This window comes from Hyperolius riggenbachi, chromosome 10 (genome assembly GCF_040937935.1).
Source record: "Hyperolius riggenbachi isolate aHypRig1 chromosome 10, aHypRig1.pri, whole genome shotgun sequence".
Taxonomy (NCBI): domain Eukaryota; kingdom Metazoa; phylum Chordata; class Amphibia; order Anura; family Hyperoliidae; genus Hyperolius; species Hyperolius riggenbachi.
In genome coordinates, this window is record NC_090655.1 from 249,254,289 (window position 1) to 249,282,216 (window position 27,928).

The 27,928-nt window shown below is 49.7% G+C and overlaps 1 protein-coding gene across 1 annotated transcript in view; it reads left to right on the plus strand.

Annotated features, from left to right (window-relative positions):
• Positions 1–27,928, plus strand: part of LOC137537065 (uncharacterized) — a 338,736-nt gene that overhangs the window by 278,506 nt on the left and 32,302 nt on the right. The window contains exons 41-43 of the mRNA XM_068259210.1: positions 24,066–24,185; positions 25,734–25,904; positions 27,838–27,904. Coding sequence (XP_068115311.1) covers positions 24,066–24,185; positions 25,734–25,904; positions 27,838–27,904 — 358 coding nt within the window. The remainder of the gene's footprint in view (positions 1–24,065; positions 24,186–25,733; positions 25,905–27,837; positions 27,905–27,928) is intronic.

Consider the following 27,928-nt stretch of genomic DNA (forward strand, 5'->3'; position numbering starts at 1 on the left):
CAGCAGTCTGAAGTATGTTGGCCTGGCCCTTGACCCAAAATGTTGGGGGACCCCTGCTCTAGGCCAAGAATGTTGTGGCTTACCTTTTTTGTGCAGCAGTGCCCCTGCTCCCATTCCATGTGTATCATCCATGTACAGCAGCCCCTTTGTTTCACGAAGCTCCCTTGAACATCAGTTTACCTTTCATATATAGCAACCCCTCTTTCATGTTCAGGTGCCCCTTTAGGTTGCAGCTGCACAAGGCCCGGGCCTTTGATGCCTTTCCAGAAATTTTGCCCTGTCTCAAACACTGCCCCCCTCTGTCTTTCTTTTGCTAGTTCCTTCCACACAGATATAATAAATACAGTTAAAGGGGTTGTCTCACGTTCCTTTTACTGGTACTTACTTCAATTATGTATCCTGAGTTGTGCAGTTAACACCCTGGGAGCATACGGCACTTGCCCAGTACTACTGTGCAGGCACAGAATGCCCCCGGCTGTGGGAGTGCAACACAGGGTTGTGCGCATGGCCGAGCCACACATGCGCGGAAGAAAGCGGCCTGATTATACCAGGAGCAATAACAAATGAATCGAGAGGCTGGAGAGGATGGCGAGGGAGGCCATGCACCTCATGGGGCTGAAGGAAGCCCCAGTTAAGTATAAATACACACATTAGTGCCATCTCTTGTTTCCTTTACATCTCCTCTTGTCAGGGGCGTCTCTAGCCATTTTGTCACTCCAGGCGAGAAATCCTGTGGCACCCCCCCCCCCCCGTGATTGCCCCCAGTCCCATGCCCCCCACCCCTCGTGGTGAACACCGCTCCTGTGTTGAACCCCACCCCCAAGACTCCTGAAAATCATAAGGCAGCAGCGTTTCACCAGAAAATACACTTATTGCGGCATAGGTTCACCAGAAAATAGTTGTAATGCAGCAGAGCGTTTCACCATGAAATATACTTGTTGCGGCATGCACACGCACGCACGCGCACACACACACACACGCGCACACTATACATGCGCACACAACATACACACTATACACAGAACACACACACACTTTAGACACGCACAGTACACACGCACAGTACACACACACACTATACACACACACACACACGCTACGCACACACACACACACACTACACTATACACACACACACTATACACACACACTATACACACATGCACACAGTACACACACACTACACTATACACACACACACACTATACACACACACTATACACACACGCACACAGTACACACACACTATACACGCGAACACACACTTTAGACACGCACAGTACACACGCACACACACTACACACACACAGAGCACACTATACACAGCACACAGTAGACATACACTATACACACACACACACACTATGCTGCTACCAGGGGAGGACTGGGACCTTCTGGCCTGGGGGGAAACACAGACTAGATGCCCGTTATCATGGCAGCCTCAGCCCAAATTATGTCACACACTCACCCCATGTCGTATATGCATCAGGGGGGCAAAATACATTTTGAGGGACAACGGGTTTTTCGTCTTGTCTATAATTCGGGGTTATCGCACTCCATGATTATCGCACCTGACAACCACATTGGCCCAAGATTTCCCAACATCTGAGATTGATATATTCAACCAATTTCCACCCAAACTTTTTTATCCGATTTGCTAATATCAAAACGGTTGGTCGATCGGCTGTCAGGTCAACAGAAGTATGGCCACTGTAATTCCCTCAAGGCCAATCCCCCCACGCCCCCTCCCCCTACATACACCTACCTATGTCCTCCCCTTCACCACCAACATCTCTACTAATCCCCGTTTTTACTACCTTATAGTGTGTCTGATCCCTTATGCAGAGAAATAATGAGGAGAGAAAAGCTGAAAGAGAGGGAAGAAGATATTTGCCTCACCAGGATTGCACTTTTATTTAGCTTTCCTCTATGACAAGAAGACACAGACACCCAGCACTAGGGAAAGAGGGAAACAAAGGTGAATGAAGAAGGCTGGTGCACACCAAGAGTGCTTCAGAGCGCTTTTCAAATTTACAGCGATTTGAAAAGCGCTGGGCTAATGTTACCCTATGAGGGTGTTCCCACAGCACTGTTGTGATTTTTTTTAAAATCGCAAACATGCTGCAGGTAGCATTTATTAAAGCGATTCTTTCAAAAATCGCTTCACAAAGTTGCATTCGTGAATTGCTAGTGATTGCTATTGCGATTTTGTCATGCACTAGCCCAGAGATAGGAGGAGTGGAGTGTGACTGAGAATAGCCTGAGATGGAGCAGAGAGCTAATCTGTATTGCAGTCCCACATTACACAGAGGCTAGTTGCCGGTAATAGGACTGCTGTCCCTGCCAGTCTCTCACACAAGTCAGAAAGCAGCCCTCCTGGAGTCTAGGGACTGTCAAAACTTTTCAACCTGTTTAACACCTTATCTGCACATGCAGTCATTTTAACAATGGGGAGAGACCAGACAGATTTTTCCCAAGGACCCTCCTCTGCATCATGCTGTGTATATTTACCAGCTTGCCTGCCCTCTAATTGCACTTTTATCAGCTAGCCCAGTGTTTTACATTGCCTTACAACAGGCATGGGCAAACTCGGCCCTCCAGCTGTTACGGAACTACAAGTCCCACAATGCATTTGCCTTTATGAGTCATGACTGTGCCTGTCAGACTCCTGCAATGCATTGTGGGACTTGTAGTTCCTTAACAGCTGGAGGGCCAAGTTTGCCCATGCCTGCCTTACAACAACAAACTTGAATACAGCAGACACAGGACCAACCCTAAATCACTGACTGAAAGGAGGCCTGGGGGGCAGTCAATGCCTGGCTGCTACACAGTCTCTACATCCACGCAGTTACCAGTAGCAGAGAGAGAGGGACTGAATGAATCTCAGGACTCAGGGGCTGATGCTGTACTCGGATCCCTGACTAGGATGAGTGCCTTCTCTCATTGGGCTTGATTCACAAAAGAGTGCTAACTGTTAGCACGGCCGTTTTCGCACGAATTTTCGCATTGCGCATGATTGCAAATTTTCACGCGACACGATAATGTTTTGTGTGCAAGCTCAAATTTTCATGCGAAAACGATATCGATTTTGCACGAAAATTCGCGGATGTGCGCGAAAACTTTATCGTTTCGCGCAAAAATTTGCGATCAAGCGCAAGGCGAAAATTTGCACAAAAACGGCCGTGCAAACAGTTAGCACTCTTTTGTGAATCAAGCCCATTGACTTATTCATTACTGTGGTTCTTTGAATTATTGAGCTGAAGGAAATGAATGACTCAGTCAGTGAATCAGTTATGAGTCGAGTCAGGCGCTGCTGCTGCTGCTGTGTAAACTGATACCTGAGTGAGCTGAGAGGCATTTCTTCTCTCACTACTCAGTGCAGCAGCGCCCTTCCCTCCTCCTGTCGCTCTAGGCAAGAATTTATACCTGCCTAATGGCTCAAACGCCTCTGCCTCTTGTCACCTATCACCGCCTTTCCCAATCCCAACATTTAGGACTTCTCACAAGTTCCTCTTCTCTTCTGGAACTCCCTTCAATTCATATGATATGACCTGGGACATGACATCAAGGTACTGGCCTCTCTACTACCCTCGGCACCACAGCTGGCCAACTCCTTTCACCTTGTGTCATTCCTCCATTTCTTTAGATTGTTAGCTTTTATGGGCAGAGACCTCCTAATCTACCCTGGTATTCTTGCTTATGTTCTTGTCATTTCTGCTACGTGCTGCTGGGTACCGGGTATGCTGTATATTATTATCTGTTCTACCAGATGTTTCATGTGAATTGTCTCTACACTTTGCCTGAGTCACTAGAATTGCACAGTGCCATGGAATATGTTGACGCTATATAAATCTATAATAGTGTTAAAATTATAATGCAACCACATAAAATATCTAAAACATTTCTGGAAGTTAAAGGGGGTCACACAATTCAGTTTTTAGTTTTTTTTCAGAAAACTGATGATAAAACAACCAGTAAAATCTAATCAATGTACTATACATTTGTGATCATTTTTTCTGAAAATATTAAACGATCAAATAAAACTCAGAGTTTATATTTTTCTATCTGATTTTTTGAAATGCAATTCTTTTTTTTTTTAAAAAAAGGAAAAACCAATAGTTGTTATATTAACCACTTCAGTACCAGCAGTCTCTGGCCCCTTAACCACTTGAGGACCGCAGTGTTAAACCTCCCTAAAGACCAGGGCAATCGCCGCTCGGAGACCGAAGGTGGGCGGAGCTCCGCCCCCCAAGCAGGAGATGCAAGCGTCAGCCTGCGTGTGATCTCCTGCAGTAGCCGGCCCCATGACTTGACGCCAATTGGCATTAGGCGGTCCTGGGGCTGCCGCAGCGGTCACACCCATTGGCGTGACGCGGTCGTTAGGTAGTTAAGGATCAGTCGCTAATTGAACTCTATGGCCGAGTAGGGATAACAGGTGCAAAATGTGTAGTTTTCAATTAGCAAGCATGGACCGAAAGCAGTTAATTGAAAAAGTTTATTTTTTGGTTTCTTATACAACAAATTGTTTTTATCGTACAAACTGGAAAATTGATTTGATGGATTTGATTGTATTGTGTATGGCCACCTTTAGGGACTCTCTCTTCCTCTGGGCTAACATTTCAGCTTTTCAGCCATTGTAGATCACAGAAGGATCAGCTTCCTCATAGGTTATTTGGCACCAAGATTTCTACACACTCATTAGAGGTTTATGATAAAAAAAAAAAAATCAAAAATGTAAACGTTTCTTGCCTGCAAACTTCGAGTCTATGAACAGTGAGTGACTAAACTGAAGCAGCTGGTTTTGAGTGAATAAACCAAAGCAGCTGGTTTTGAGCGGATAAACAGAAGCACCTGGCTTTGTGCAAATAAACCGAAGCAGCTGGTTTTGAGCAAATAAACTGAAGCAGCTGGTTTTGAGCAAATAAACCGAAGCAGCTGGTTTTGAGTGAATAAACGGAAGCAGCTGGTTTTGCGCAAATAAACCGAAGCAGCTGGTTTTGAGCAAATAAACTAAAGCAGCTGGTTTTGTTTTGAGTGAATAAACCGATGCAGCTGGTTTTGAGTGAATAAACCGAAGCAGCTGGTTTTGAATAAATAAACCAAAGCAGCTGTTTTTTGTGCGAATAAATTGAAGCAGCTGGTTTTGAGGGAATAAACCGAAGCACCTGGTTTTGAGCGATTAAACTGAAACAGCTGGTTTTGAGTGACTACAACAAAGCAGCAGAGTAGTGTGGAGCAGTCTCATGGTGGCCTGTGGTCCAATTATTATTATTATTATTAATTGTATTTATAAAGCGCCAACATATTACGCAGCGCTGGACAATAAACAGGGATACATGCATTGCAACAAGGGGTGACAGACAGAGAGGTAGCAAACGGTTATACAACATAGCACAAGGTTATACATACAATCAGGGTATAAAATGCGGCTTACAGAGACCCGGCAAAACAAGTAAGAGTTAGTCCATGAGAAGGGTGTAATTGCTGGGGTAGTAAAATTAAGAAGGACACACTAAAAGAGGGGGGAGGCCCTGCCAAGGCTTACAATCTAAAGGGTGGGGAACACATAAGGTAGGACTGTGCAAAGGGTGATTGACAGAGAGTTAGAGTGTGGTAGATGTGGGGTAGGCTATTTTAAAGAATTGTGTTTTGAGGGCTTGCTTCAAGGTGTTGAAGGAAGGAGCGAGTCTGAGGGGGAGTGGAAGGGAGTTCCATAGGGTGGGGGCAGCTCTTGAGAAGTCTTGTAAGCGTGCATGGGAATGAGAAATGCGTGGGGAGGTCAGGCAGAGATCATTGGAGGACCGGAGGGGACGGGCAGGTGCATATCTGTTGACGAACTCAGAAATGTAGGTTGGGCAGGTCTTGTGCACAGATTTAAAACCTTAAAACTGATCCTGAAGCTGATAGGTAGCCAGTGTAGGGCTTCGCAGAGGGGAGAAGTGGAAGCATAGTAGTGGGAAAGTCTGATGAGTCTAGCTGCTGCATTCATGACTGATTGAAGGGGTTCAATGCATTTTAAGGGGAGGCCAGATAGTACGGCATTGCAGTAGTCAAGGCGGCAGATAATAAGGGCATGGATGAGAAGCTTGGTGGTGTCTGGGGTCAGAAAGGGGTGGATTTTGGAGATGTTTTGAAGGTGGAAGTTGCAGGTTCTGGTAACATTTTGCATATGTTGGCTGAAGGAGAGGGCAGAGTCTAGAGCAGGGGTCTCAAACTCAATTTACCTGGGGGGCCGCAGGAGGCAAAGTCAGGATGAGGCTGGGCCGCATAAGGAATTTCACAATTGCGGCGCATCGCCGCCTCTGCCCGCCCCTCTCACTCTTCCTTCACAGAGAGGGGCAGGCAGAGGCGGCGATCTGTGTGGCGATTGACGTCAGGAGGGGCAGAGCTGAAGCTGAAAGCTTTGCCCCTTCCAGGAAATTAGGCGGATTGCCCCCCGGGCGATTTGGGGGCTCTGCAGCCCTCGTTTAGCGGCGAGGATGCGGTGGATTACTTGGGAGCACTGAAGCGAACTATAAGGAAGCTTTTGCCAGCGAGGGCCACAAAATATTGTATCAAGGGCTGCAAATGGCCCGCGGGCCGCGAGTTTGAGACCCCTGGTCTAGAGTGACGCCCAGGCAGCGGGCCTGGGAGGTAGGGTGGATGGTAGTGCTGTTGATAGTGATGTGAATATCTGGGAGGGGTGGTGCAGAGCGGGGCGGGAAAATTATGAGTTCAGATTTATCCAGGTTAAGCTTCAGGAACCTAGCTGACATCCAGGAGGAGATGGTTGATAGGCAGGAGGAGACCTTGTCCATAGTGGAGGGGGAGAGATCGGGGGTGTGGAGATAGATTTGGGTATCATCGGCATATAGGTGGTATTTGAAGCCCAGGAAGGAGATGACTTTGCCAATAGAGGAGATATAAATTGAGAACAGTAAGCAGGGACGGATCTAGACCAAGTTGCCCCAAGTTGCGCCTGGGGCAAGGTCAGGTTTTGGCGCCTAAACTGCCATTCCCCATCCAAATTTTGCCGCCTTTTTAAGAATTACACAAACTGCGCCTGGGGCAAGAGACCCGCTTGCCCCCCCCTAGATCCGTCCCTGACAGTAAGGGGCCCAGAACAGAGCCCTGGGGGACTCCAACCGAGAGGGGTGTGGGAGTTGAGGAGGAACCATTAAAAGAGGTGGTGAAGTGGCGATTAGAGAGGTATGAGGAGGTCCAGGCAAGGGTGTTGTCACAAATCCCTAAAGAGAACCCGAGGTAGGGTTCTTACAACACAATCCTCATACAGAGGCTGGGTCTGTCTATAGAGCCCAGCCTCTGTTGCTATTTAGCTTCCTCCAAAACCCCCCCCTGCACGCTGTGAGACCCCATAAATCACAGCTGCGCTGTCGACACGCAGCGTGTCGCAGCAGGCTATGTTTTTCTCTTTAATGTCAGTCTCCACTCTCCCCGCCTCCTGGATTGCTCCGGTCCCCGCCCACGTCCCTTCCCTTGCCGCTGATTGCAGGGAAGGGACGCGGGCGGGGACCGGAGCGATGCAAGAGGCGGGGGAGAGTGGAGACTGACATTAGAGAGGTAAACATAGCCCGCATAGCGCGGCTGTGATTTATGGGGTCTCACAGCGCGCAGGGGGGGGGGGGGGGGGGGGAGGGGGGTGTTTGGAGGAAGCTAAATAGCAACAGAGGCTGGGCTCTATAGGCAGGCCCAGCCTCTGTATGCGGATTGCGTTATAAGAACCCCGCCTCGGGTTCTCTTTAACGACTGTACAGATTAAAGGAGGAGGGGATGTTCAACTGTATCAAATGCCGAGGAAAGGTCAAGCAGTAGCAGGATGGAGTAGTTTCCTTCAGCTTTGGCAAGGGTAAGGTCATTTACTACCTTGACGAGAACGGTTTCTGTTGAGTGGGCAGGACGGAAACCAGATTGTAGGGGGTCAAGTAGGGAGTTGGTGCTGAGGTAGTGCGTGATGTGTCTGTGGACCAGGCGTTCGAGGAGCTTTGAGGCAAAAGGGAGGAGAGAGATTGGGCGGTAGTTGGAGGGTAGGGAGGGGTCGAGTGAGGGTTTTTTCAGCAGGGGGAGCCCAGTGGCCAATGACAAATCCTAAATGTATGACCTTGATGTGGTCCTTTGTGACTTTGAAACTTCATGTCGCATGTTTCTGGAGTTAATAAACCTTCTGTAAAAGAGCTGGATTTTGGGTGGTGTGTTATGTTGACTTTGTTGTTCCTCTTACCCTTTAGGAGTTATTCAGTCTATCTAGTGGTGGGCGGTGATGATTGTAATCAGCTAATTGCGATTATGCAAAATTATGTGTACATTTTGGCATTTACAAATATACGTAATTACGAATCATTAATTTCATTGACTTTGTATAAGCATTCGAAAAGCGTTATTAATTTGGTGCGTAATTGTAAGCATTCGTAATTACGCATTAATTTTACGCGTTATTTACGCTTTTTTTATTTTTACAAAAAAGGCCATTTAAAAACCAATTTTCTTTGTATTTTTAAAATCGTTTTTCTCAAAAAAACTACACGGTCTTTTTGAAAAATTATGTAGCAAAATATGTAGCAATTTTGGTAGCCACGGCAAAAGTCGACACGAAATTACGTGTAAATTACGCATCAATTCAGGACAGGAGGAAGAGGACCAGAAACAGGAAATAGGAGGAACCCTGAAGACAATGAGCAGCATGAGGATAGTAAAGTAATCACCACATTTTTGGATTAAACATTTTAGCACACTGGTTTATTAATTTATATAGCACTGACATCTTCTGCAGCACTTTACAGATCACACTGTCCTCAGAGGAGCTCATTATAATCTAATCCCTGCCATATTGTTGATCTTCACTCTGAGCATATACAATGTTGTAATGTCTAGCCGTAGCCGACACCATTGATACATTACTTTTGCCTTTATAAATTGGTAAACCCTGTTTAGCAACTGATAAAGAAAAAAAAATGTCTGCTTAAATGTTTTAGCTGTTGATGATGGCATTACTAAACACTTTGGGAAAATATAACACAGTGCGGTGTTCAGATGATTAAAATTTGCTGTGTGCTGCAGTTAGCATACTCACCACAAGATGGCGTGCGTCTACTGAACGGAACGCTCGGGAGGAAGTGGTGGAATGAATAGACAGGAAATTCAGGGAAAAAGGAGAATGGTCGGGATAGCTGGGAATTACAGCGGGAGGAGGTAATAATGTACTATTTTATATTTGCATCTGTAGTCACCCCCTCACCTGGGTACTCAAACCCACCTCCAGCAGCTGCTGCTGCACGCCTGACAGAAAGTGTTAATGGTAAGGCTGGAGAGAATAGGGTTAGGTATGAAGAAAGGGCTGGACATTTAATATTCAAGCATGATGTTAGGGTTAGTGTCCAGTCTTTTTGGGTAGAGAATAGAGTTAGGCATAAAGATGGGCTTAGTATTACCCCTTTCCAAATTAATTATTCCCCCCAGCTCCTGATGTCACTTTGATCACCACTGGCCCCATGCAGTACCACTGCACCACATAATATTATTATTATTTAATATTTGTATAGCACTGACATATTCTGCAGCCCTGTACAGAGTATATTGTTTTGTCGCTTATCTGTCCCTCAGAGGGGCTCACAATCTAGTCCCTGCCATAGTCATATGTCTATGTATGTATTGTGTAGTGTATGAATCACAGTCTAGGGACAATTTTACAGGGAAGCCAAGTAAATTATCTGTATGTTTTTGAGACTTGGGAAGAAACAGGAGTGCCCGGAGGAAACCCACACAGACATAGGGAGATCATACAAACTCCTTGCAGATGTTGACTTGGCTGGGATTCAAACCAGGAATCCATCGCTGCAAGGCAGAGTGCTAACCACTACGCCACTGTGCTGCCCATGCCATAATTTTGGAAAATTTAAGATACTTACCTAAGGAAATTTTCCTTTCCTGGTGCAATTCCATGGCAGCTTTTATGGGTTACAGGCCCGCCCCTTAACCCCATTGGACATACTAACTATAAAATGATTGAGGAAGCATAGACCACCATTCTTGTAACTATCGTCCTCCCATCTGGGTGGGTTCGTATGCTGCCATGGAATTGCACCAGGAAAGGAAAATTTCCTTAGGTAAGTATCTTAAATTTTCCAAATTCCCTGGTGCTTCCATGGCAGCATACTATGGGATTTAACTATCCACAAATCTCAGAGGGAGGGGTAAACATAATATTCATTAAGCAATAGTAGCAGTAGTAATAATAGAACGACCCACAGCAACTGTAGAAAGAACAGACGGGTCAACCCTATAGTGGTCTATAAATGTATTGCTCGATTTCCAGCCCGCGGCCTTGCAGATGGAGACTAAAGAGACTCCCGCCAGTGCAGCCCAGGAAGATGCTATACCCCTGGTTGAGTGGGCCGCGGCATGGAGAGGAGGAGGTAGTCCCTTGGAATTATAAGCATTACAAATAGTCCTCTGAATCCATGTGGCAATAGTCCTCGTAGTGGCATCTCTACCCTTCCTGTAACCAACAGGAACAAGCAAAAGACGTTGAGAAAGTCTAAACGGTTGGGACAACTTTAAGTATTGTTTCAATATTGAAACTATGTCCAGTGGATGAGGAGTAGAAGGATCCCCTTCATTAAAGAAAGCTGGAAGAGTCCACTCATTATCAAGGTGAAAAACTGTGACCACTTTGGGAAGGAATTCTAGAACTGGTCTTAAAACTACCCTATCGTGATAGAACACAATGTACGGGTCAGAGACTCCCAAAGCATTCAGTTCCGACACCCTTCTTGCCGACGTGATTGCTAGTAGGAAGGCTAATTTGTATGTCAAATTAGTGAAGGAACAAACTTCCAATGGACAAAAAGGAGCAGAGCTTAGATAGTCCAATACAATCGGCAAATCCCATTTCGGGTAGAAGTTTCTTTTAGGTGGTTTCAGTTTTAAAGCGGCTTTTAGGAACTGCTTGACCACTGGATTCATTGCCCACCTTTGTCCAGAAAGAGAAGAGAGAGCCGTGACCTGTACCTTCAGGGTATTGTAACTTAGCCCCATCTCTAGACCAGCCTGGAGAAAGTCCAATACATTAGACACTGAGGCTGATAAAGGGTCAAAGTTAGATTTTGAAGCATATTCCACAAATTTCTCCCACACTTTCTTGTACACCATATTAGTAGATGGTTTCCTCGCTTTCAGTAGAGTGTCGACCACTGCTTGCGAACACCCTAGGTTTGCAAACCTCTGCCCTTCAACATCCATGCTGCTAGATGAAGTTTGTCTGGATCCGGATGAAGAAATTGTCCTTGTGCCAGCAAGGTGGGAGAGCTCTTGAGAAACAGCGGCTGTGAATGGGCCAACTGTAACAGAAGCGGAAACCAAAGTCTGTTTGGCCAATAAGGTAAAACTGCCAGAACCGTTGCCTTCTCCACCATGGTCTTGCGCAGGAAGCGAAATATTAGGGGAACCGGCGGGAAGGCATATAGCAGGACCAGTGGCCACGGTTGGGATAATGCATCCACTGCGAGGGCTGTCGGTGAAGGAAAGCGGGAGAAAAACTGATGCACTTTCTTGTTGTATGTTGAGGCAAAAAGGTCTAGTTGTGGCTTCCCAAAAGTTTGACATATTAGATGAAAAGCTTCCTGATTGAGAGACCATTCGTTGTTGTCTACCACATTTCTTGATAGGAAATCCGCTTTGGTATTCAGATGACCAGGGATGTGAACTGCCTTGAGAAGTGACAAATTCTCCTCCGCCCAATTCAACAGTAGATTCAACAGTAGAGCTGCTTCTTGAGAAAGAATTTGACTGTGTGTTCCACCCTGATGTTGGATATATGCTACTGTGGTTGAATTGTCCGTTCTTATACAAACTGACTTCCCTCGAAGATAGTGAATGAATGCTTCGAGGCCTAGCCGGGCTGCTCTCAATTCTAAGAAGTTCGAATTTTTTGCAACAGGATGACACGGCCACTGAGCTTGCACCACTTGATTCTGGCACCATGCACCCCAACCGAAGAGACTGGCGTCTGTGGTGACATACACCCATTCCACTGGAAGCAGTGAAAAGCCCCTTTGTAGGTGATCTATCTGTGTCCACCAAAGAAGTGAAAGCTTCATTTGTGGCAGAATTCTTATCGGTTGGTGCATATCCTTTTTGTTCCATTGAAGCATAAAGGGAAGTTGGAAACCTCTCATATGAGCATGTGCCCAGCGCACCATCGGAATTGTTGCAGACAGTGTCCCTAAGAGTTGAAGGCATTGCTTGGCCGAGAAGTAAACTGCTGTACGAGCATTCTGAACCCACTGGAGAATTGATGGAATCTTTGTTGTAGGAAGAGACACAGTGTTGTCATTTGTGTCAAAATATGCTCCCAGGGAAACCATGGTCCGGGTAGGTGATTTTTGAGTGTTGATTACCCAACCTAAACTTTGCAGGAGTAGTAGGGCCGATTTTGTGTCCGATAACAGTTTCTCCCGGGATGTTGATACTATCAGAATGTCGTCCAGGTAGTGAAATATGCGGATTCCATCCTGCCTGAGAAGAGCTATTGGAGCTTGAAGCACTTTGGAGAAGGTCCTCGGAGAAGTTGACAGACCGAAGGGGAGTGCCACAAACTGTAGGTGCAGATCCTGAAGAACAAATCTCAGGTACCGAGAAAACTGAGGGTGTATTGGAATATGAAAGTAGGCGTCCTTTAGATCTATGGAGATCATGAATTCGTTTGGTTGAATGGAAAGAATTATTGACTGGAGTGACTCCATTTTGAATCTTGGGAGAAGAATGTGCTTGTTTAATCTCTTCAGGTCTATCACAGGCCTCCAATCCCCGGACTTCTTTGCAACCAAAAAGAGAGGTGAATAGACGCCTTTGCCTTTCTGTGAGGGTGGAACCTCCTGAACTGCGTTCTGTTGCACCAATTGTTTTATATACTGAAGAAGACATGATCTCTTTCTTTTTGATACGGGAAGGTGTGTCGGAATGAATATGTTTCCTGGAGCCGATTTGAACTCCCACTTGTGACCGTGGGTTATGGTCGACAGGACCCAAGGGTTTGAGACCTTGTCCGCCCACACTCGAGCAAAGGAACTTAGCCTCGCACCGACAGGAGGAGTGTGGGCGGACAAGGCCTCAAAAGGACTTCCCCAGAGTCTGACGACTAGTTGAAGTAGGTTTTGCTGATTTCGGTAAAGATGATTGAGCCCCTTGCCACCTTCTCTGATATTCTTTTCCAGGTTTATATGATTTGATATTTCTGAACTTTTGAAACTGCGGTCTCTGTGTAAAGCGTTGCTTCCTAGTTCTTCTGTCCTGGGGAATGTCACCTGATCTTCCTCCAGTTTTCCTGGAGATTGCTGAGTCCAGCTTTTCCCCGAAGAGAGCTTTTCCATTAAAGGGAATCTTCACCCACGTTTGCTTTGAGGTTGAGTCAGCATTCCACGACCGTAACCAGAGTAACGCTGAAACCACTTGATCTACATCGGCTCCCAACTTAACCGCTTCCTCTATATTGGTCCAGATTTTCATCGCTCGCGACAAAGAGGTAAGGGCAATAGACGTTTTACAGGCAGCTCCTGCATTTAAATAGGTTTTTCTCAGGTCGTTTTCCATTTTACGATCCAAAGGCTCCTTGAATGCTACCGAGTCCTCCAAAGGAAGAGTCACGTGCTTCGCTAAGTTTGCCACAGAAGCATCTACTAATGGAGCAGACAGTAAAGGATGGCCGTCAGAGTCTTTTAAAGCAGTGTTTCTCAACATTTTATAAGTGTGTACCCCTTTTAAAACCCTGTACTCACCAAGTACCCCCTAGCATAGTAAACATGATCACAAGTACCCCTTGACAAATATATATTTAATCGTAGTACATGATAATTGGTTCTAAACAATATGCAAGCATTTATTATTGCTTTTAATTAGCTAAAATACTAATTTGGTGGTGTTTAAATAAGAATTATAATTTTTTAAATCTCTAAATTTGTTATTCTTGGTTAAGTATATCAAGCCCGAGTACCCCCTGGACCCATCAGAAGTACCCCCTGGGGTACGCGTACCGCATGTTGAGAACCTAGGTTTTAAAGGATAAAGTTTTGACCATCTATTGGAAAAAGATGTTTTCCCTTCTACTTTCTTCCACTCTTCCTCCATAATTCCTTTAATTTCCTTCATGAGGGGAAACGTTGGTCCCACTTTGGCTAACTGCGGATAGTATTTTCCAACTTCTATGGATTCATCATCTGGATCAGTCCACTGTATTGAGTCTTTTATTGCTTTAATTAGTGGTTCAACTAATGAGAATTGGAAAGAAATGGGTTCCTCAGAGTCTGAATTAGAGTCTTCCGACACTTGAATCTCTATTGGGCCTGACCCAGCTGTCTCAGCCGCATGAGAAGTTGATGGATTTTGAGGTATCCCAGAATTGGATCCTGATGCATTGATCGACACTTGGGCAGATATTTCCTCTCTCACTGCTTGCCTGATCAACTGCAGTACTCTGGACGAGTCTTCTGAGGGGTTAGTAGTGTTCTCCTGCAAGCATCGTTCACACACTATTTTCCCCGGCATTGCTCTTCTGCCACACATCCAGCAATCAGAAGCACGTGGTTTAGGTGGAGACTGTCTCCTTGGAGGAGTGGGCGAACGACTCCTAGACCTTGACCTTGATCTGTAATAAGGCTGAGGCGTTGTCCGTCGCGACTTTGATTGACTTTTCCTGGTAGAATGATATGATGAGCTTGATTGGTAATTTCCTGACGCTTCTTTGGAACGTTGTCCACTCGACGTCTTAGGTCTAGAAGGGCTAAAAAGAATACTAATTAGTATTCAATAAAGCCATTGACCCTCTTTTTTTTTTTTTTTTTTTTTTAAACAGGTAGCTTTCATAATACCTTCGATCATCCTTCCGATCTTTCGTGCCACCCATCAGGGTAAAGTGTTTGCTGCAAGTGCATAAAAGAAAAAGAAGAGATTTAGGCAATATGAAAAATAGATACACTTTTTTTTTTTTTTTTTCAAAAATTACTGCCATAGTAGAAATACAATTACCTATAACAGAAATATTAACAGGCTGAATATATAGATGCAGCGCGCCAGGTAAGTATCCCCAGCAGGCAGAAGAAACTCCTGGAAGGCTTTCCCAGAAACTATACGGAAGCTTACGAAAAAGCAACCTTCCAGGCTGAGTGCGGCCGTTTAAATAGCTGTGGAGCGTCCGAGCATGCTCAGACGCTCCCTGCCCATAAGCAAAATGGCCGCCGCCACGAGCAAGAAGGGCGGAAGGGGAGGAACAGGGCATCGAGAGAAAAACTCCCGACATCTCGCGCGCGCGCGTGCGCGAGAAGACGCCATAGCGTACTGTGCGGCGTCCTCCAACAGTCCACACAGCTCTATTCCCCCTTCGCGCACTCACCGGCAAAACAGCCGACTCTCCGCCGCCGCAGCCCGTCCAGAAGGACTGGACCTAGCCAACTTCAGAAAGAAAGAAAAGAAAGAAAGGAAAGGTAAAGCAAGAAAATTTTTTATGCGCAGCATGGCACCCATAGCTTGTCTTTAACAAGCATAGACTTCCGGGATCAGAGCCGGCCCTCACTGAAGTGCATTTAGCACCTACTGGAGTCCTCCACAGGGAAAGGGATAAACCCTGCGGGATAGCTAAATTAGGAAACAAATATGTCCATAGGGAAGGGAGGACAAACAAAAAAGAATGGTGGTCTATGCTTCCTCAATCATTTTATAGTTAGTATGTCCAATGGGGTTAAGGGGCGGGCCTGTAACCCATAGTATGCTGCCATGGAAGCACCAGGGAAATAAATATTACTTAGGCTTCCTGATAATCCCGCACGCCATTATGCCCCTCAGATCAGAATAAGTCCAACACTTAAATCTCCTTCAGTGTAAATACACATTACTTTATAATAGTAGGAAGAAAATACGTGCACCTTCCGTCCTCTGATTCCAGTGTTTATTTCAGCAGTGACAAATCCATCACATTGGATCCTTTGTTGCGGTCTTACAATAACATACCGACTTGTGAGACGATGGTGGTGGAGGAGGTGGGTGGCGGGTAAAGACGGCGGAGAGCGACGGCCGTTTTGTGTCGCAAAGACACTTGGTCACGCTGCGTTTCATCACTGGTGGAACGCAGCGCACTTGGTCACGCTGCGTTCCATCACTGGTGGAACGCAGCGCACTTGGTCACGCTGCGTTCCATCACCGGTGGAACGCAGCGCACTTGGTCACGCTGCGTTTCATCAATGGTGGAACGCAGCGCACTTGGTCACGCTGAGTTCCATAACTGGTGGAACGCAGCGCACTTGGTCACGCTGCGTTCCATCACTGGTGGAACGCAGCGCACTTGGTCACACTGCGTTCCATAACTGGTGGAACGCAGCGCACTTGGTCACGCTGCGTTCCATCACTGGTGGAACGCAGCGCACTTGGTCACGCTGCGTTCCATCACCGGTGGAACGCAGCGCACTTGGTCACGCTGCGTTTCATCACTGGTGGAACGCAGCGCACTTGGTCACGCTGCATTCCATCACCGGTGGAACGCAGCGCACTTGGTCACGCTGCGTTCCATCACTGGTGGAACGCAGCGCACTTGGTCACGCTGCGTTCCATCACTGGTGGAACGCAGCGCACTTGGTCACGCTGAGTTCCATAACTGGTGGAACGCAGCGCACTTGGTCACGCTGCATTCCATCACTGGTGGAACGCAGCGCACTTGGTCACGCTGCGTTCCATAACTGGTGGAACGCAGCGCACTTGGTCACGCTGCGTTCCATCACTGGTGGAACGCAGCGCACTTGGTCACGCTGCGTTCCATCACCGGTGGAACGCAGCGCACTTGGTCACGCTGCGTTTCATCACTGGTGGAACGCAGCGCACTTGGTCACGCTGCGTTCCATCACCGGTGGAACGCAGCGCACTTGGTCACGCTGCGTTTCATCAATGGTGGAACGCAGCGCACTTGGTCACGCTGAGTTCCATAACTGGTGGAACGCAGCGCACTTGGTCACGCTGCATTCCATCACTGGTGGAACGCAGCGCACTTGGTCACGCTGCGTTCCATCACTGGTGGAACGCAGCGCACTTGGTCACGCTGCGTTCCATCACTGGTGGAACGCAGCGCACTTGGTCACGCTGCGTTTCATCACTGGTGGAACGCAGCGCACTTGGTCACGCTGCGTTCCATCAATGGTGGAACGCAGCGCACTTGGTCACGCTGCGTTCCATCACTGGTGGAACGCAGCGCACTTGGTCACGCTGCGTTCCATCACTGGTGGAACGCAGCGCACTTGGTCACGCTGCGTTCCATCACCGGTGGAACGCAGCGCACTTGGTCACGCTGCATTTCATCACTGGTGGAACGCAGCGCACTTGGTCACGCTGCGTTCCATCAATGGTGGAACGCAGCGCACTTGGTCACGCTGCGTTCCATCACTGGTGGAACGCAGCGCACTTGGTCACGCTGCGTTCCATCACCGGTGGAACGCAGCGCACTTGGTCACGCTGCGTTCCATCACCGGTGGAACGCAGTGCACTTGGTCACGCTGCGTTCCATCACCGGTGGAACGCAGCGCACTTGGTCACGCTGCGTTCCATCACCGGTGGAACGCAGCGCACTTGGTCACGCTGCGTTCCATCACCGGTGGAACGCAGCGCACTTGGTCACGCTGCGTTTCATCACCGGTGGAACGCAGCGCACTTGGTCACGCTGCGTTCCACCAGTGGTGGAACGCAGCGCACTTGGTCACGCTGCGTTCCATCACCGGTGGAACGCAGCGCACTTGGTCACGCTGCGTTTCATCACTGGTGGAACGCAGCGCACTTGGTCACGCTGCGTTCCATCACCGGTGGAACGCAGCGCACTTGGTCACGCTGCGTTTCATCAATGGTGGAACGCAGCGCACTTGGTCACGCTGAGTTCCATAACTGGTGGAACGCAGCGCACTTGGTCACGCTGCGTTCCATCACTGGTGGAACGCAGCGCACTTGGTCACGCTGCGTTCCATCACTGGTGGAACGCAGCGCACTTGGTCACGCTGCGTTCCATCACTGGTGGAACGCAGCGCACTTGGTCACGCTGCGTTCCATCACCGGTGGAACGCAGCACACTTGGTCACGCTGCGTTTCATCAATGGTGGAACGCAGCGCACTTGGTCACGCTGCGTTCCATCAATGGTGGAACGCAGCGCACTTGGTCACGCTGCGTTCCATCACTGGTGGAACGCAGCGCACTTGGTCACGCTGCGTTCCATCACTGGTGGAACGCAGCGCACTTGGTCACGCTGCGTTCCATCACCGGTGGAACGCAGCGCACTTGGTCACGCTGCGTTTCATCACTGGTGGAACGCAGCGCACTTGGTCACGCTGCGTTCCATCACCGGTGGAACGCAGCGCACTTGGTCACGCTGCGTTCCATCACTGGTGGAACGCAGCGCACTTGGTCACGCTGCGTTCCATCAATGGTGGAACGCAGCGCACTTGGTCACGCTGCGTTCCATCAATGGTGGAACGCAGCGCACTTGGTCACGCTGCGTTCCATCACTGGTGGAACGCAGCGCACTTGGTCACGCTGCGTTCCATCACCGGTGGAACGCAGCGCACTTAGTCACGCTGCGTTTCATCACTGGTGGAACGCAGCGCACTTGGTCACGCTGCGTTCCATCAATGGTGGAACGCAGCGCACTTGGTCACGCTGCGTTCCATCACTGGTGGAACGCAGCGCACTTGGTCACGCTGCGTTCCATCACCGGTGGAACGCAGCGCACTTGGTCACGCTGCGTTCCATCACCGGTGGAACGCAGCGCACGTGGTCACGCTGCGTTCCATCACCGGTGGAACGCAGCGCACGTGGTCACGCTGCGTTCCATCACCGGTGGAACGCAGCGCACTTGGTCACGCTGCGTTCCATCACCGGTGGAACGCAGCGCACTTGGTCACGCTGCGTTCCATCACCGGTGGAACGCAGCGCACGTGGTCACGCTGCGTTCCATCACCGGTGGAACGCAGCGCACTTGGTCACGCTGCGTTCCATCACCGGTGGAACGCAGCGCACTTGGTCACGCTGCGTTCCATCACCGGTGGAACGCAGCGCACTTGGTCACGCTGCGTTCCATCACCGGTGGAACGCAGCGCACTTGGTCACGCTGCGTTCCATCACCGGTGGAACGCAGCGCACTTGGTCACGCTGCGTTCCATCACCGGTGGAACGCAGCGCACTTGGTCACGCTGCGTTCCATCACCGGTGGAACGCAGCGCACTTGGTCACGCTGCGTTTCATCACCGGTGGAACGCAACGCACTTGGTCACGCTGCGTTCCATCAATGGTGGAACGCAGCGCACTTGGTCACGCTGCGTTCCATCACTGGTGGAACGCAGCGCACTTGGTCACGCTGCGTTCCATCACCGGTGGAACGCAGCGCACTTGGTCACGCTGCGTTCCATCACCGGTGGAACGCAGCGCACTTGGTCACGCTGCGTTTCATCACTGGTGGAACGCAGCGCACTTGGTCACGCTGCGTTCCATCAGTGGTGGAACGCAGCGCACTTGGTCACGCTGCGTTCCATCACTGGTGGAACGCAGCGCACTTGGTCACGCTGCGTTCCATCACCGGTGGAACGCAGCGCACTTGGTCACGCATCGTTTCATCACTGGTGGAACGCAGCGCACTTGGTCACGCTGCGTTCCATCACCGGTGGAACGCAGCGCACTTGGTCACGCTGCGTTCCATCACTGGTGGAACGCAGCGCACTTGGTCACGCTGCGTTCCATCACTGGTGGAATGCAGCGCACTTGGTCACGCTGCGTTCCATCACCGGTGGAACGCAGCGCACTTGGTCACGCTGCGTTTCATCAATGGTGGAACGCAGCGCACTTGGTCACGCTGAGTTCCATAACTGGTGGAACGCAGCGCACTTGGTCACGCTGCGTTCCATCACTGGTGGAACGCAGCGCACTTGGTCACGCTGCGTTCCATAACTGGTGGAACGCAGCGCACTTGGTCACGCTGCGTTCCATCACTGGTGGAACGCAGCGCACTTGGTCACGCTGCGTTCCATCACCGGTGGAACGCAGCGCACTTGGTCACGCTGCGTTTCATCACTGGTGGAACGCAGCGCACTTGGTCACGCTGCGTTCCATCACCGGTGGAACGCAGCGCACTTGGTCACGCTGCGTTCCATCACTGGTGGAACGCAGCGCACTTGGTCACGCTGCGTTCCATCACCGGTGGAACGCAGCGCACTTGGTCACGCTGCGTTTCATCACTGGTGGAACGCAGCGCACTTGGTCACGCTGCGTTCCATCACCGGTGGAACGCAGCGCACTTGGTCACGCTGCGTTTCATCAATGGTGGAACGCAGCGCACTTGGTCACGCTGCGTTCCATCACTGGTGGAACGCAGCGCACTTGGTCACGCTGCGTTTCATCAATGGTGGAACGCAGCGCACTTGGTCACGCTGAGTTCCATAACTGGTGGAACGCTGCGCACTTGGTCACGCTGCATTCCATCACTGGTGGAACGCAGCGCACTTGGTCACGCTGCGTTCCATAACTGGTGGAACGCAGCGCACTTGGTCACGCTGCGTTCAATCACTGGTGGAACGCAGCGCACTTGGTCACGCTGCGTTCCATCACCGGTGGAACGCAGCGCACTTGGTCACGCATCGTTTCATCACTGGTGGAACGCAGCGCACTTGGTCACGCTGCGTTCCATCACCGGTGGAACGCAGCGCACTTGGTCACGCTGCGTTCCATCACCGGTGGAACGCAGCGCACTTGGTCACGCTGAGTTCCATAACTGGTGGAACGCAGCGCACTTGGTCACGCTGCGTTCCATCACTGGTGGAACGCAGCGCACTTGGTCACGCTGCGTTCCATAACTGGTGGAACGCAGCGCACTTGGTCACGCTGCGTTCCATCACTGGTGGAACGCAGCGCACTTGGTCACGCTGCGTTCCATCACCGGTGGAACGCAGCGCACTTGGTCACGCTGCGTTTCATCACTGGTGGAACGCAGCGCACTTGGTCACGCTGCGTTCCATCACCGGTGGAACGCAGCGCACTTGGTCACGCTGCGTTCCATAACTGGTGGAACGCAGCGCACTTGGTCACGCTGCGTTCCATCACTGGTGGAACGCAGCGCACTTGGTCACGCTGCGTTCCATCACCGGTGGAACGCAGCGCACTTGGTCACGCTGCGTTTCATCACTGGTGGAACGCAGCGCACTTGGTCACGCTGCGTTCCATCACCGGTGGAACGCAGCGCACTTGGTCACGCTGCGTTTCATCAATGGTGGAACGCAGCGCACTTGGTCACGCTGAGTTCCATAACTGGTGGAACGCAGCGCACTTGGTCACGCTGCGTTCCATCACTGGTGGAACGCAGCGCACTTGGTCACGCTGCGTTTCATCAATGGTGGAACGCAGCGCACTTGGTCACGCTGAGTTCCATAACTGGTGGAACGCTGCGCACTTGGTCACGCTGCATTCCATCACTGGTGGAACGCAGCGCACTTGGTCACGCTGCGTTCCATAACTGGTGGAACGCAGCGCACTTGGTCACGCTGCGTTCAATCACTGGTGGAACGCAGCGCACTTGGTCACGCTGCGTTCCATCACCGGTGGAACGCAGCGCACTTGGTCACGCTGCGTTCCATAACTGGTGGAACGCAGCGCACTTGGTCACGCTGCGTTTCATCACCGGTGGAACGCAGCGCACTTGGTCACGCTGCGTTCCATCAATGGTGGAACGCAGCGCACTTGGTCACGCTGCGTTTCATCACTGGTGGAACGCAGCGCACGTGGTCACGCTGCGTTCCATCACCGGTGGAACGCAGCGCACTTGGTCACGCTGCGTTCCATCACCGGTGGAACGCAGCGCACTTGGTCACGCTGCGTTCCATCACCGGTGGAACGCAGCGCACTTGGTCACGCTGCGTTCCATCAACGGTGGAACGCAGCGCACTTGGTCACGCTGCGTTCCATCAACGGTGGAACGCAGCGCACTTGGTCACGCTGCGTTCCATCAACGGTGGAACGCAGCGCACTTGGTCACGCTGCGTTCCATCAACGGTGGAACGCAGCGCACTTGGTCACGCTGCGTTCCATCAATGGTGGAACGCAGCGCACTTGGTCACGCTGCGTTCCATCACCGGTGGAACGCAGCGCACTTGGTCACGCTGCGTTCCATCACCGGTGGAACGCAGCGCACTTGGTCACGCTGCGTTCCATCACCGGTGGAACGCAGCGCACTTGGTCACGCTGCGTTCCATCACCGGTGGAACGCAGCGCACTTGGTCACGCTGCGTTCCATCACCGGTGGAACGCAGCGCACTTGGTCACGCTGCGTTCCATCACCGGTGGAACGCAGCGCACTTGGTCACGCTGCGTTCCATCACCGGTGGAACGCAGCGCACTTGGTCACGCTGCGTTCCATCACCGGTGGAACGCAGCGCACCTGGTCACGCTGCGTTCCATCACCGGTGGAACGCAGCGCACCTGGTCACGCTGCGTTCCATCACCGGTGGAACGCAGCGCACCTGGTCACGCTGCGTTCCATCACCGGTGGAACGCAGCGCACCTGGTCACGCTGCGTTCCATCACCGGTGGAACGCAGCGCACCTGGTCACGCTGCGTTCCATCACCGGTGGAACGCAGCGCACCTGGTCACGCTGCGTTCCATCACCGGTGGAACGCAGCGCACCTGGTCACGCTGCGTTCCATCACCGGTGGAACGCAGCGCACCTGGTCACGCTGCGTTCCATCACCGGTGGAACGCAGCGCACCTGGTCACGCTGCGTTCCATCACCGGTGGAACGCAGCGCACTTGGTCCACCACTGGTGGAACGCAGCGTGACCCAGTGTCTTTGCGACACAAAACGGCCGTCGCTCTCCGCCGTCTTTACCCGCCACCCACCTCCTCCACCACCATCGTCTCACAAGTCGGTATGTTATTGTAAGACCGCAACAAAGGATCCAATGTGATGGATTTGTCACTGCTGAAATAAACACTGGAATCAGAGGACGGAAGGTGCACGTATTTTCTTCCTACTATTATAAAGATTTGCTATTCCTTTCCCTGTTATATGACGGAGCACACGTCCCCAATGTGAATGACAGCAAGGATCCAGCCAGAAGTGGTGAGAGTGTTTATTGCTTTTTCTCCCTTCCTCTGTGTATTTGAATGGGAGTGCCACACTATTTTTCTCTCTTTTAAAATAGTGTAAATACACATTACGCTGTCATATGTGCAATGTGGGATGGAGCTACAGAGTGATGAATGGGTGATGGACAGGTCGGCGCTAGCTAGCTAAAACCAGCAGGAAATTCAGCTAACGTGATAAGTTCAATGGCTTCCTCTCGGACTGCTAGGTTTCTAATAGGTTGTAGTAAACTCTGCCCACTCTTTTTGGCCAATCACAACCCACTACACTGTAAGAGGGTGCTGTGAGTGGAGAACTGTTTCCTATGAGGTATGCTGCTGGGTCAACTAAAGTAGACTTGCGCTGACGGGTCACAGATAGATTGTGAGCTCCTCTGAGGGACAGTCAGTGACAAGTCATTATGTACTCTGTACAGTGCTGCGTAATATGACTGCACTATATAAATACTTCAGTAAATAAATACATCGCCCACGTACCCACAGCGCCTAAAAACTGAAGTGTGAATGGAGGGGGAAGGGTACATTAGTGATCCCAAAAACGGATTGGAACAGAAGTTTCAGGAGAACACTTCGCTGGAAGGGTGAGGTGGAGGAGGATGGGCTCCCCTCTATTGATGTGAGTATCCCTTCGGGGGCACTTCTTCCCCTGGAGGGAGACGGGGTAAAGCTTCTGGGGGATCCGTTTCCGGAGGTCAGTATCTAACTTTTTGCTTTTAAAACCTTACCGGTCTGCTATAATAATAATCTGCATGCCCATAACCATAATCGTCAAAAGCGTTTCTTTTTTTCAATCCAACCAATCAGCAAGGCTTGCATTTTTTGGAATATATAATAATGAGCCTATGCTGAGTGTAATGTGTCCTATCTCGAATATATAGCCCAGATCCCAATGGTCCTGATAATTAATATCTTATTGTCACTCTACAGAGAAGAGCTCCTTGTGTAGATTATATGACCACATCACTGAGAATGGACAAAGACCGGAGTCACATGACCAAAAGGATATTAGACCTCACACTGGAGATCATCTACCTGCTGACTGGAGAGGTGAGGAGGATTCTGGGAGGTCACATGACATCACTCTTATCTCCATTAATAAAACACACACCTGACTGGAGAGGTGAGGAGGCTTCTGGGAGGTCACATGACATCACTCTTATCTCTATTACTAAAACACACACCTGACTGGAGAGGTGAGGTTTCTGGGAGGTCACAAGACATTAGTCTTATCTCTATTTATCAGACACACACCTGAGGGGAGAAGTAAAGGTGGCCATACACTGGTCGATTTGCCATCAGATCAACCAACAGATAGATCCCTCTCTGATCGAATCTGATCAGAGAGGGATCGTATGGCTGCCTTTACTGCAAACAGATTGTGAATCGATTTCAGCATAAAACCGATCACAATCTTTGAAGCTGCTGCCGACCCCCCCACATACATTACCTGTTTCGGCCGGCGCAACTCCCCCGGTCTCCGTTGTCTTCTTCTCCGCGCTGGTCTCTGAGTCCAGCTGGCTTCACTGAACTTTCTGTCCGGGGGAAGTTTGAACAGTAGAGGGCGCTCTACTGTTTAAACTTCCTGCCGGGACAGGAAGTTCAGTGAAGCCAGCCGGACCCAGAGACCAGCGCAGAGAAGAAGACAGCGGAGACCGGGGGAGTCGCGCCGGCCGAAACAGGTAATGTATTGCAGCTAGCGTCGGTCGTCGGGCATTCGAACGCCGCTATCGACACACTCCCGATCCGCCGGCGATCAAGCAAAATCTTCCGCACGGACGGATCGACGGAAACGATTGATTTCGGATGGAAATTGATCTGTCAGCGTCTGCGCAAGGATTTCACAGCAGATTCGATCACAGTGATCGAATCTGCTGTATATCGGCAGGAAAATCGTTAGGTGTATGGGCCCCTTAAAGAGAACTTGAGATGTGTTTGAAGAATGTTATCTGCATACAGAGGCTGGATCTGCCTATACAGCCCAGCCTCTGTTGCTATCCCAAACCCCCCTAAGGTCCCTCTGCACTCTGCAATCAGACATAAATCACAGCCGTGCTGTGAGGCTGTGTTTATATCTGTAGTGTCAGTCTCGGCTGTTCTCCCGCCTCCTGCAGAGCTCCGGTCCCTGCCCCCGTCCCTTCCCTCCAATCAGCAGGGGACCGGAGTTCTGCAGGAGGCGGGGAGAGCAGCAGACTGACACTATAGAGATAAACACAGCCCCCTGTGTGTCCACAGCGAGGCTGTGATTTATGAGGGATTGCAGAGTGCAGGGGGACCTTAGGAGGGTTTGGGATAGAAACAGAGGCTGGGCTGTATAGGCAGATCCAGCCTCTGTATGCAGATAACATTCTTCAAACCCACCTCGGATTCTCTTTAAGGAGGATTCCTGGAGGTCACATGACATCACTCATCTTTATTAACAAAGTACATACGTGACTGGAGAGGTGAGCAGAATTCTGGGAGGTCACATGACATCATTCTTATCGCCTTTAATAAAACACACACCTGAGTGGAGAGGTGAGGAGGATTCTGGCAGGTCACATGACATCACTCTAGAAATAAACTTGGTGGTAATTGTTCCTGGATATTATTTCACAGGATTATGAAGTAGTGAAGAAGAAATCTCAGGAGCTACTGACACCCAGCAGTAATCCCAATAGATCATTCCCCATCACAGAGCCTCTAACTACCTCCCTGAGACTAGAAAACAAGAAGAAGAAGAAGGTTCTTGAAGCCATCAACAAGATCACTAAGCTGTTGACAGGAGAGGTGAGCAGTACTGGAAATTATGCAACATTATCCAGTAACAGTAGCCATAGCAGATAGGATAGCAGAGGGGTCCCACAAGGGTCAGTACTAGGTCCCAGTGCTTTTTAATTAATTTATTAATGACCTAGTAGATGGAATGAAGAGTAATATTGCAGTATTTGAAGACGATATAAAAGTATCCAGAATTATCAACACTAAGCTGGATATTGCCATATTAGAACAGGATATTTATAGTTTGACTACATGGGCAGATGTATGGCAGATGAAATTGATTGTCAATCAATGTAAGGTCACGCACCTTGGAAGGTACAGCACCATATCAAATACATTGCTTAAACCTGGGAACATCAGACTTGGGAATACTGGTTGTTAACAAGTTAAAGAGGAACTGTAACAAAAAATACAGCCTCTGGGGGATACTTCCAGGGCTGGCAGCCCTCCGAAAAATCAGCCGACAAGCTTGTTGACTGTGGTGCAGTAGCGTCTGCAATAATTACTTTCCCGCGCAGGCACAGTAGCGGCTTTCTGATGGACTCTGGCGGAAATAGTCGAGCCCGATTAGGTCCGCTGTACTGCGCAGCCAACTGGCGGAAAGGTAAATATTTACATTGCCGCTGTTTGGGAGCTGCCAGCGATGGATCCCGGAGAGTGAAGAGGATCAGTGAAGCCTCATTAGAACCCAGAGGCTTCCCCCTCCCAGGGTAAGTACTCCCATGAGGAAGTATTGTTTATTACAGATTCTCTTTAAGTAACCGTATATAATGTCAAGCAGTAATAGCTAAAGCAAATACAATTCTGGAATGCATAACACGGGAAATAAAATCATGGGATGCTAGTTTACTACTCCCTCTGTATAAATCACTTGTGAGGCCACATCTGGAGTATGGGATACAGGGGGACATTTATCAAGAGTATCTGAGACAAAATATTAGTAGTTTTTTAGAAATCCGTGCAGAACTGTCTCAGACATCTTAAGAAATCACTAAATAGTGCAGATTCGTTCTTAACCTGCCTGGCGTTCTGATTTCCGCGGCCGAACATTTTTGCACATTTTTTTTAATTTATCATGTAGCTAGCCTAGCGCTACCCCCTCCCTGCGGCGTCCCTTCCTGTTCCTTCCGATCGCCGCCGGCGCAATCACCCGTCCGGAAAACCCGTTCTGAACGGGATTTCCTGGAGGGCTTCCCCGTCATGACGTCACAGGGATTCCCGATCCACCCCTCAGCACTGCCTGGCACTGATTGGCCAGGCAGTGCACGGGGTCGGGGGGGGGGGGGGGGTCCCTGTATCGCGGCGGATCGGCGGCGATCAGGTACAACACGCAGCAAGCAAGGTGCTTGCTGCGTGTTTTTAAAAAAAAAAAAATATTCAAATCGGCCCATCGGGGCCTGAGCGGTGACCTCCGGCGGAACGCCAGGGAGGTTAAACTGTTAGGAATAGGAGGAGTTAAGAAGGTCTCTCAGGCAGTGCAGTGTGTGAGGGGAATTGCTGTTGTTGAGGTAACCAATTCATCTGCTGTCAGCAGGCTCTGAGTGAGGGGGGGTGGAGCCCTTCACAAATCACATCTGCACTGCTGCACTATCTGAAGAACTGCTATGAAGCACTTCTTAATCTGCAGCAGTTTAGGGATGGATTTGCACTTTTCTCAACTAGTGCAGCTCTACAAATCCACGCTAAACTGCCGCTATTACGTAGGATTTGAGAAGTTTCTTACTATCATGCAGAACCGTTCCTCTGCTGGTTAGAACAGTTTTAGAAGAAAAAAACTGTTGGTGATGTTTGATAAATCTGGCCCACAGTTTTGGGCACCACACTATTGGAAGTACTTTAATGTTTTAGAGCAGGTGCAAAAACTGCAACTATTGATTGGAGGGATGGAAGGTCTCAATTACCAGGAAAGGTTGGACAAACTCTTTATTTCTTTCCCACATAGGATTGGCTGAATTTAAAGACAAAAAATGACATCACGATTGAGAATCGGCCGCCCCTCATATCACCGGGTAAGAGGAGACTTTCATTCCTTG